Source organism: Drosophila rhopaloa, unplaced genomic scaffold (genome assembly GCF_018152115.1).
Source record: "Drosophila rhopaloa isolate 14029-0021.01 unplaced genomic scaffold, ASM1815211v1 contig_2, whole genome shotgun sequence".
Taxonomy (NCBI): Eukaryota; Metazoa; Arthropoda; class Insecta; order Diptera; family Drosophilidae; genus Drosophila; species Drosophila rhopaloa.
Genome location: NW_025335083.1, coordinates 1374614 through 1386145, shown reverse-complemented (window position 1 = coordinate 1386145; position 11532 = coordinate 1374614). Strand labels below are relative to the sequence as shown.

Sequence of the window (11532 nt, the reverse complement as noted above, 5' to 3'; positions counted from 1 at the left end):
TCATTTTCCGTGGTTCTTAAGTCTGTCCGCATACTTCCCCTTGCCCTTCCCTCTTCTTCCGCTGCCTTCCCATATCACCGACATATACTTTTATACGTTTTCTGACTTACAGCACATGCTCTGTTAGCTTTATTAACTGGAGCCTTTATTGTGGCAATGGTCAGGCGGCCGAAATGAGGGGACAGGGGACAGGGGACAGGGGACTCCGACTCTGCAAACGTTTCACATGCCAATTTTTTGCCATTTACCATGGCGTTGTGTGAAACTCGAGTCAAAATGCCATGGCGGCAGCAATTTGATTTTTTTGGTTTATGTGTGCTTTTTTCGACTGCCGCTTAACTCTTCAACTCCTGAGAAAAAACTAGCCACGTTCCATTCTGCCCCCGCGTCTCACACGCTGGCTCCTTTAATTGCCCACTCGACGAAGTTTATGGGGGCAGCAGCAGACATTTAATTTATTTTAATAATTATTTTTTATGTTTTTGCGCTGGCAGTTCTGCTCCGTTCTGCTCTGCACCGCTTTGGCCAGCCCTCCGCTTTTTAAATTAAATTATAAAGTCGCGAGAGTTTTTGTTGTGCTCACTTTTTTAATGAAAATGAAAAATGTTTTCATGTGGGTCGATGGTGCACAAATTCACTGGCAAAGTAAACAATGGCAACGGGTGGCGGGGCTTCAGTTGTTTGGGTATGGTACATTTTGCGGTTCGGTAAATATTCGCTTTGGGGCTATTGCATAATAAGGGTTGCTTCGTAAACCAATCCGTTGGCTATGCATTTTCACTTGCTCATTTTTCGGATTGAATCGCTCCAAAGGCATTTTCAGTCGATCTAACCATGACCGATCATCTGTAACCTTGCCCTTAACCTGTTTTGTAAATACAAAATTATGTAAAGATATTGGCTACTTCTATTTCCACAGAGTGGATCTGTGCTGTCTGGATATTTGATAAACCCCAATTTTAAAATGGCCATTTTATATCACACTGTCGTATTATATTTTATCTCTATTCAATTTAATATTGAGAATTTAATTTAATTGGTGTCGTATAGTTTGTTATTACAAAAATGAAAACAACTTTTTCGATTTTTAAAAAGTAATGCCGATTTTTCGATACATTTTGTGATCGTGGCTATGGTAGCTTTATGAAACAGTCGTTCAATTTTAATTTATTTTAAACTTAAATTTTAAAATGTTTGTAAAGTTAGAAAGCTGGGATTTTCTATGGGTTTTATATTTCGCCAATCAATCCGACCTACCAAATTTCATAAGGATCGGCCGACTATATCCAATAGCTGTCATATAACTCGAACGATCAGAAATACCATAACTTTGGTGTTTTTAAAGTTAGAAAGTTGGAATTTTTTATGAGTGTTAAGAATGCATCATATGAATAATTTTAGAGAATATAATTTACAGAATATTCTGCAAGGGTATTTAAACTTGGGCTCCGCCCGAAGCTAGCTTTCCTTTCTTGTTTTAACTTAACTTGATTAAAGATTAACTTTAATCACTAAGTTAATTTCTAATTTATTTACTTTGTATTTTATTTTCTTTGCCATTGGAGCAACAGTGATTGGGGTTCAGGGACTTGAAGAATGCTTTTCTTTGTGGGATAAAGAACATGAGGTGATGATGTGGGTAATGTTTATTGCATTGAGCAGAGGGCAATTTGTGGTGCGGTTTCTTTCGTTGGTTAACTTACTTTGGCAAAGTCTTAATCAATTTATTATAACCTGAGTTGTTTTATTTATGTTGGCTTTATGTAGAAATGTGGTGGGTTTTAATGATTTATACCTGGGAGTTGATAATCCAAGAAAGTTTTTAATTGATTATACAAATACTGTTTAAAATCGTGGGTTGTAATGTGGCGTGTAAATGAGCAGATTTAAATGCTAGGTCTCCAAATAAGTCTGCGGCGTGGTTTCCCTATATAACTATTTTGATAGGAATCCAAGTTATGATAATTTTGCAGAAGTGTTTGGCTAATATGGTTAATATACGTTTTTAATGAGAGCTTAGAGAGGAAAGATAGATTTAGGGTGGAGAAGTATGTAGGAATAATGCCAGATTTGATTAATCATTTTCATGAGTAATAATAAAGCCAGATAAATAATTCGCTTTGGATCCATCGGTGTATAAGAAGGTGTGTCGAGAGTAGGATGATTTTAATCAATTGAAAAGACTATTCCAAAGATGTGTTATAAAATTTAGCGGCTTGGAGAGGTCGAACCTAAGTTTTGAGATGTGGGAATTGTATTTGTTGTTGATGAGGAGTCCTAGAATTAAAGGGTATTGGTACTCGGAATGTTGGTATCGCATGTAACACTCTTGCCGATGGTTATGATGTGGAGTACTTGGCATTTTTATTTTGATATTATTGATTCAGAGTTTGTGCACCATTCGTCCATTTGGGTAAATAAGGATTGAAGGCTTGTTGTGTGGTTTTGTTTTGGTGTGCTCTATTATTAGATTGAAATCGTATGGAAGTTATGTGGGAGAGGATGTTGAAAGCTATGATAAACAGTATAATTGAAATGGGAAAGCCTAGAGGGATGCCATTTTTTAGAGGGAATGGTATTTAAATAACCTAGTCCATTTCTTGAGCAGGATTACTATGGAGTGAATGCCAATTTTGTCACTGCTTTGTTAAAATCAAGAGAGATCAGTGTTTGGTGTTCTTTAAGGAAAAGCTATGTCCTGGTTGATGAGGCTGTTATATAAAATGAACCACCACATCCTCTTTGTGATGATTTTGTCTATCGTTTTTGCAAGGCAAGAGTTAAGAAATATTGGGCGGTATGGTTTAATGTCGGTCCATGGTTTTTGTAGCTTTAGAATGGGAAGTACCAGGCTATGTTTGAATTGTAGTGTAAGATTGTGGTGAAATGATTAAGGATTCTGTGTTTAAATAAGACAGGGGGGTTCTTGATCATAATGTAGGAGATTCAATTTAATCATAGAGTTTTACTTTTCAGGGAAATTGAATAGGCATCTGAATTCCAAGAATGAGATGTATTTTTCTGTTTCAAGTGGCCAGACTTCAGTATTGTTTGGCTAATGTAGTGATTAAATGAAGTTTATTGGAACAAAAAGTTGGTGAGAAGCTAGAATCTTCGGCAAGTGCAAAAGTTTGCATTTTTGTGGGGTAGAGACGTCTAGTTGGCCCAAGATTTTGCTGTTGATGGAAGGCGTTAAATTCGGCTCTGAAATTTAAAAGAGAGGACCGTTTGGATTCTTTCAAAGCTTATATTTTTCGTTGACATTCAATCAAATAAAATCACTTATACTTTGTTTGAGTATGGCTTATTTAGATATCTAGGTCTTTTTCAGTACATATAGCTTATGATTCCATAATATATGTAATATTATATAATATAATGTATATAATATAATTTGTCTTATATAAGATGCTTCATTATTAACATTTTTGGATACTTGGTTAAAATCAGAATTAATATGGACTTATTTTCCGTAAGAATACCAGTCTGCATTTTAAGGTTGGTCTAGCGGACTAGGAAGGTTAAAGTTTGTTGAGGTTTATGGAGAATAAGTTCGGGAAACGGTCAGTGAGGGTCGTCAATGGTTTTCCAAAAAAATTCTGGGGCAACGATGGATGAGGCGTAGGAAAGGTGTAAGTGAGTGGGAGAAGTGGGTTAGTGATATGCTGTTTAACAGTATGAAATCTGAATGATCGAGCAGTTTGGCTAAGATAATACCTCTAGGCGTGTGAACGATACTAAAGCTCCGAAGAATCTAGTGGGAGCATCGTCGAGGTTAAAGACATTTTTAACATTTTTTTTTTATTTATAGTGTTTAGTGGATGAGGTTTAGATAGATATCATATTCAGGTTTATGTTCAATTAAGACTGCAGTTGCTTCACGTCTTGATTTGCTGTGAGTTGTTTTTTGGAAGATCGAATTGTGTATCGGTTGGTTGGTGATTGTTGCTATATTGTTGATAGAATGTATAGTCAATAGAAGTTGGCAGAGAGTTAAGGTTGGTAATGTGGGTTCCTAAAAGGTTTTAAACTAAGATACTAAATTAAAAAAAAATTTTTAATTATTAGTTTTCTTGAGGTCTATTGTATTTCTCATCTGGGTTGTGATGTGAGGCTTGTCTTTTAATACTAAAAGGGATGAGAGTATAAAAAATGGTTTACCCTTTAACTTACCTATGCATTTTTTTCGCAGAAACCAGCGATATTACAAAAATGTAGAAAATATTTGTACCTCCCAAACAATGGTAAGGAAATAGAAATATCCCAAATTAATAATACTATTGCCACTCGCAATGTTGGTTATACGGACGTGGTTTAATCGACAAGCAACTTTTCTTATTTGATGAACATGATAAATTTAATTATAAATTTATTGGTGTTGCATAGTAGCCTTCTTACCTAAAACATTTCAAGGACTTTATATATAGGTTTTGATGTTTTATTCTTAAAGCCTCTTTTAAATGGCATATTAACAATGATCCAAGCTTTCCAACTTAACAAAAGGTATAATAATGGGATATAGATTTGTCGATTTCTGTTTAAGTAAGCTAAAAAAAACACACATTTTCTCTGAAGTTTACATGATTTAAGACGGCATTTTATTTTTTCTTAAAACAAAGTGTAATTGTTTATGTTATATTTATTATACAGCTTGCAGTGCTTTGAAACTAAGCTAGAACAGGGCTGACAATAAAAATATGGTTATCGGTTGAGCCCGGTGACTTAGATATAATCTAGGATCTAGTCTCATTTTGTAGACACGTATGCTGATATTTATATTCCTGGCCTACAATAACAAATTTATAGTAAATCTAAAATATTAGTGAATAAAACTTAAATTAATTTTAAAAATGTTTGTCCTTTGCTTTTAGGCTTAAAAGTATCTGTGAGATACAGGCATATTCTCATAAGTATTAAAATATTTAAATATAATATATAAAATAGTTAAATGCAAAAAAAATTTTAAAAATCTGACAAAATTGTATTTCTATCGGACTGGAAAAGAACGTCCCAATCTTTATTCATGAGTATGGAGAATATTAAATAGAATATTAAACCAGAAATATAAATAGCAACTTTCGTGAAAAGCCTAAGAACATTTTTACGGTTTAAGCCCTTATGCATTCTAATACTTTGTATTTCCGTTGCGAATTCCAGTTCCCTCCATTTAATAATCGATCAATCCACTTTCCGCTTAAATTCTAAATTTACCTTAAACATCAACAACTTTTTACAGTAAGCAACTTTCCGAATAGCACAAAAATTATACATTTGTCTTGACCAACACGATTTATAAGGGTATTGCTTACGAAGTAGTTTATCTTAGTTAGACTAGCACTGGGTTTCCATGGGTATTTGTACACTTTCCCTCGAGTAGATTAGCCCGGCCACGCCCCCAGATAGCCGGAACCCAAGATCAGGGAAAGGGTCAGGATCGGCAGGATCGGCAAACAGGGTGCGAGGCGGTGGGCCCAGCCCTTGAGGTCCTGCATGCGATCCAGGTCGTCGGTCAGGGACTTGGCATCATGCTTTATGGGGTGCGGGCTCTTGCCGTCGGAACGATAGGAGGCGCTGTGATCCGATCCTGGAAGTAGAGGAGGGGAAAGGACTTCGATGATTGATTGAAATATATATGGTTCTTTTGTGACTCTTTGTTTTTACTACACCGACTTAATCAACTGACACATGCCACTTTATGATGCGCCCTTCATATTGCTGCGACTCGAATGTCATCAGCTGAATGTCCTTTTTCAATTATGCGCTTGCCACACGCCAACGAGCATAAACAATAGACCCAGGATGCGTTTATGACCAGCCATTTGTACCAGGCGACAATGCGAAAGAGATAAAACGACCGAGCACCGAAGGGCCGGGGGGAAGGCGGGGAAAGCGGGAAAGTCCGAGGGGACAGTGAGCTCAGGATACAGGATACACAAACCCAAACTGTTTGTCAACTGGCGGAGCAGAAAGTATTGCTGGCAAAAGGGACACAACTTTGCCTGCCCCACTTATTTATAACATTCTCACTTATACAGTTTCCCACTCAATCTCTTCGCAAGAAGCGAAAGTATTCCACCCCCCTTCTCCCCCCCCCCCTTCACTCATCCTCCCTGCCATTTTGTTTCAATTTCACTTGGCAGCATCGAAAATTGTTTCGATTTTTATTGCTTAAGTGCGTTAAACCCTTGCGCCATGCATTCCAAACAAGGAGGCGACTTGTGGGGGGCATTCAGGACACATGGCGATTGGGGCGGGGGGAGGGGTCTGTGTAGTGAGGGGGGAGTGGGGGGCTGTGTATTGTTTTTGCCATCAATTTATCGAACAGTATTTTTTGCGAGTCGTCTTCCCTTTTCGGCTGTTTGTTTGCCCGGAAATCTGGTTCATTGGACATTTGTTTGCCTGTTGGGCTCTGCTCTGAGTGCAATGGAATGGGCGTTTCGGTTGCTTTTTCGTCCAACTCGATTTGGTTCTGTTTGACTTTGACGTAAGGCCATTGGTCATTAGGTGGATGGCAAACAATTGTTTGCGAAAATCTTGTTTGGTCTGAGCCTGCGAGCAACCTGGAATATAAACATTCTACGAACTACAGTCAGTTTGTGGTGTATTGCTCCAGCTTCAGCACAAAATAAAATATAAATAAATAATAAATATCAATAAAACGTTAAAGTTTTTTGTGGGAGAGTGGGAAATTGCCGCCACTGTAGCAACTCCGCAACCTGCTTTTATCCAAGAAATCATTGCTAACTAATTTTTTTAGTATAGTCCAAGTCTGCTGTAGTAACACCAAAAGAGTTGGGCAATAAGACAATTAAATAATAATATTACAAAGCATTTTAGTCCATTCAGTCCGTTCGCATAATGTATTTGACATTTATATCCCATGTGGGAAAAGAAAGGAAAACAAGAGAGAACGCTATAGTCGGGTGCCCCGACTATCAGATACCCGTTACTCAGGTAAAGGGAGTGCGAGGGAGATGGAGATCATTTCGATAGGTATTGATAAACACAATAAAACTGCATTTTTACTTTTCCGAAATATTTAAATTTTTAAAATCGAATATAAGCGATAGTGGGCGTTAAAGGGGGCGTGGCACCTTTTTGAAACAAACTTGCGCTGCGTAGGAACTCCTAGAATCTGCATGCAAAATGCCAATCTTCTAGCTTTTATAGTTTCCGAGATCTCAGCGTTCATACGGACAGACAGACAGACGGACAGACAGACGGACAGACGGACATGGCTATATCGACTCGGCTAGTGACCCTGATCAAGAATATATATACTTTATAGGGTCGGAAACGCTTCCTTCTAGCTGTTACATACTTTTGCACGAATACAATATACCCTTTTACTCTACGAGTAACGGGTATAACAAGGAGTGGTCATGTCTACAACAGTTATGCATAAACATATAACATTTATTTTAGTTTATTTAGGTTAGCATTATCTTTTTTAAATCTGTTTGCAAATCTTTTGATATTAGAATATCGATACTGCAGAAAAAGAATCGGGGCACGCTTTTGCTTTTTGAGCTTCCGGGAGAGAAGATGTAAAACCACAAAATCTTATGTTTTTCCGTTTCAAATAAAAGTCACTAAACTATATTTGGAGTCGTAATTGAACCAGTCAGTAAGAAGCTGTAGCAGCGCCATCCAAATAGATAATACAACATTTTTACACAAATATTTTTTAGAAACGAACAAAACTAGCTTATTTGAAATTTTAAAAAATATGTATTGGAATTGCTTTTTTCGGACACTTGCGAATGAACATTTATTGTAATTTTTCCCATTTAAAAAAACCAAAAAACGAATTGGCGAAATAAGGCGACCCATCGTTGACCGATTTTCCATAATTGCATTAAAAAAATCAGGTTCTTATTAAATAATAAACATTTTTGTCCTGAAAATTAAAAAAAAAACGCCATGTTATGGCTCTTTTATTTAAAATACCATAAATTTGAGCCATGAAGCTTTAGGTTGTACGGCGCATTTCAAGATGTGGTTTTGAGAAAAAGCATTTAAAGTTTTGTCGAGTAGTGCATAGACACAGTTCTCTCAACATTCGTGGAAACTTAACAAACAAACTTCTCCAACTGCTTGGGAACATAGATAATTGCATGAGCTTCAAAATGTTAGTTTTAAGCACCTTTATGATTTTTGCCTTTTGGAGCCCAGCCCTCACCTAAATATGCCGGAAAAGCAAAAAAAACAGGATCGAGTGAATCGCCTTTGACCCCACAATTCGTAATCGACGCAGTCGAACTCCATTGCATTAAACGAACTTTGTCATAACTATGAAATATGGCCCGACGGCTGGTCCTTCATTTTCGGTGCTGCCACCTTCGGTCCATTCAGGGACTTTTCGTATTGTTTTTAACGAGAACCCTTTTATTTTTATAACGGAAATGCGCAAATTGCTTTGCACCGGGCTGGAAATGTATTTGCCAGTCCATGTGTGGGTGTGTGTGTGTGTGAGTGGGTGTGTGGGTGTGTGATTGTGCCAGTGTGTGTCTCCTGCTTTTTTATTTTTTTTTTCCGTAAGCAGCTTTTCCACAAAACTCCTTTGGCTGCCATTCCTGGCTGGCGTTGCCTTGGTTGTTTTGCTGGCGTCTGCAAACATTTCCATGTGTGAAAGCCGACAACACCAACACGCATCGACTCGTCTGTGTGTGTGTGTGTGTGTGTGTATGTGTGTGTGGCTGATTTTTATTGACGTTTGAGCATGTGTTTATGCGTGCCTCGGTGTGGGTGAGCAGGGGGAGGGGTTGGAGGTGGGAGGTTGGATGTTGGATGTTGGGAAAGTCCCAGCGGTGTCCTTAAAGAGCTTAGGCGCAAACGGGAGGGAGGGGGACGGAAAGGAGAGAAAGCAAAGAAGGCCCTGTTTGCCGAAGCAAAACGCTTTGGCTCAAACAGAACACTCTTAAAACTACTCGAAACTTTAAGTCTTTTTGCATAATTCCCCGGGCGATCCGCGGGGAGCAATTGGGGTAATAGAAATAAACTGCTTCGGCTTATGATACCTGGTATCTCTATCAATCCGCAGGATAAGCCGTGTTCAAACCAGGGATGGGGATTAGCTCTGGGTTCAGCCACAACTCCATTAGCGAGCGGCTTTCACACCTCGACTTCCGAGCCTGTTGCACTTAGGCGAAATGAAAGAAAAAGTGCAGCCTGCACTCAGCACTCGAGACTCACTTTGGTGCTGCCATGCGGCATATTTATTGTGCAGTTTTCCCCAATCCCCACTCCCCACTCCCCACTCCCCGGTCCTGTTTTCCCCCCTCCGAAGCACGCGATGTCTGTTGCATTTCATTTACTTCATCATTTTTCACTCCAAGGGCGGCCGGCCTGTGCAAATTACAGGCAAATTATTGCCAGACACTGAATGCTGAAGTAATCATCCGTCCAGGATTCGAGTTGGAGTCGCAGTCGCAGGCCGAGTTCTGCATTTCTGCATGTGACCTCCCCGGACAGTGCAATTTTCTTTTATTGCATTTCCTTGTAATTTGTGCCATATTGTTTGCCTGTTGGCCGCACAAATTAAATATGACAGTGCCAAGCGGAGGCAGCAGCTCCTGTGGTTGATTGCAACATTTTAATGACAGTTTAAGTGGCGAGCCGAATGCATCTGCAGCACTTAATGGGGACACCGGGTTTGTGGCCTGGGGCGAACTAAGCGCTGACCGAGCGAACGAGCCGTTCGACTCCATTGATAATTGGAAATTGAATTTAATTGGCATGCGGACAAGTGTTCGCACATCTGGGCGCAAGATAAACGGACTCAGTTAGCCCGACCACTGCAATTAGATGGAATTCGAAGTTTCATAGTGAATCGTTGATGTGAAGTGTACATTTAGAGTTGGATTTTTGCTTTCCAATTACTAGTCCTATTACAGGTGAGTAAATATCTCCTTATTGATTGTGTTTGCTTAATTTCCGACCTCAGCTGCAATTACTTTTTCCAAGCGCACAACATGTGTATGCAATTTCGTCTCATTGAATAGCTAAAGGCTTTAAGTATGCAAAGGGCAATTAACACAGTTGAATACAATGTGATGAAACGCAAACATAATTTGAATTGGAAATCAATTTTTTAGTACACATAAATGAAATAAGTAGAAAATAGAAGGAAGTTCAAATTCAAAATACCTATTGAATTTTGAAAATCCCTGGTGACGGCATCACTTTCGCTTAACACATTCCCATGTCCCCGCAAATAAATGTGTGTGGGCGGGGGGCGGGGCCATGTCGCCCAAAACGGGCGCTTTGGTCATGAAACTCGCTTGTCGCTGGCTTGTTCCGCCTTAAAGTGTCAGCGGCCGAGCAAAAACAGTCGCGACATATGCAAAACGCGGCAACGATAAGCGAGCCACCATACCACACCCCCCCTACCCCCTTGGAGGTGGGTGGTTATCCTGCTACACTATGCATAACCCCCTCCTGGCACGATATGTGCAACATCTAGCAGGTAATAAATCTAACTGTAAACGCAGCGCTTACGACGTTGCATGCAGCGCTTGAAAGTTGTCGTCATTGTAGCACCCGCATCCAAGAGCCCCATTTACCAACCATTTCCACCCCCCACTTCACCCACCTCACCCACCCCCCTTTAAATGGATGGCCATCCTGCGAGGGATGCAACATTTCTGCTTGCGTTTGCCAAAAACGACGGGATAAGTTTGGGGGCAGCGGCAACTCTACCGCCTTGACGCCTTGTGTGCAATTTGTCTGCTATTTTTATATTGCGCTTTTCGCTGCCCCCCTCTCTGCAGCACCCCCCTCTGCAGCACCACGCCCACTCTCATATTCAATTTGTTCGATTTGATTTTGTCGAGTGCATTTTATTTTTAGTCGAGCGCGTATGCAGAAAATTTCCACATCGCAGCAAAGGGCCTGTAAAGTTTTATGCGTTCGTCCTTGCGGAGGGGCGAAAAGGAACTTGTCGCCAATTGTGTGATCGGCGGAGGAAGTGGAAAACGCAGGGGCGGGGAGGGGACAAGGAACAGGGGAAACGGGAAATCGGAAAGCAAGTGTAAAACTTTATGCTTATCGATTGGCAGCTGCTCCACGGGGACTTTGACTTGCGCTTTAACCAACCAGTTCGATAGTTTCATCGGCACCTCGGGCTAAATTTTTCCTTCCTTTTGGCCAACAACAAATAGCAAAAGCCCATTATTATTTATTATGATTGTACATTACGATGGTCCGCATTAGCAGCACATTATAGCAGACACATTGTCAACTCAGCAACTGGGGTGAAGATTAGATGGAGACCGAATAGATCCCAGAAACCTTGCCGTTGCATGCTAGAAAGTCATATTTTCTCTGACAACCCGACAAAAAATACACACCAGCAGACAGACAAGAAAAGATACAAAAATGTGTTGGCCAAATATTTATACGCTTTTGCCATTCATGGAGGAGTATGTTGGACTATCGGAACTTATGATACTAATAAGGTGTTATATACTCACGTTTATTTTCAAAGAATGTTTAAAAACATTTTTGTGGGTGCAAAAGAAATCAATTGCG

The 11532-nt window shown here is 39.7% G+C and overlaps 1 protein-coding gene across 6 annotated transcripts in view; it reads right to left on the bottom strand.

Annotated features, from left to right (window-relative positions):
- Nucleotides 1-4407: 4407 nt before the first annotated feature.
- LOC108043219 (hemicentin-1) overlaps nt 4408-11532 on the bottom strand; it is a 57647-nt gene continuing 50522 nt past the window's right edge. For all 6 annotated transcript variants that reach the window (XM_044460272.1, XM_044460276.1, XM_044460277.1 and 3 more), the window contains one exon: nt 4408-5584. In XM_044460272.1, coding sequence (XP_044316207.1) covers nt 5379-5584 — 206 coding nt within the window. In that variant the 3' untranslated portion in view covers nt 4408-5378. The remainder of the gene's footprint in view (nt 5585-11532) is intronic.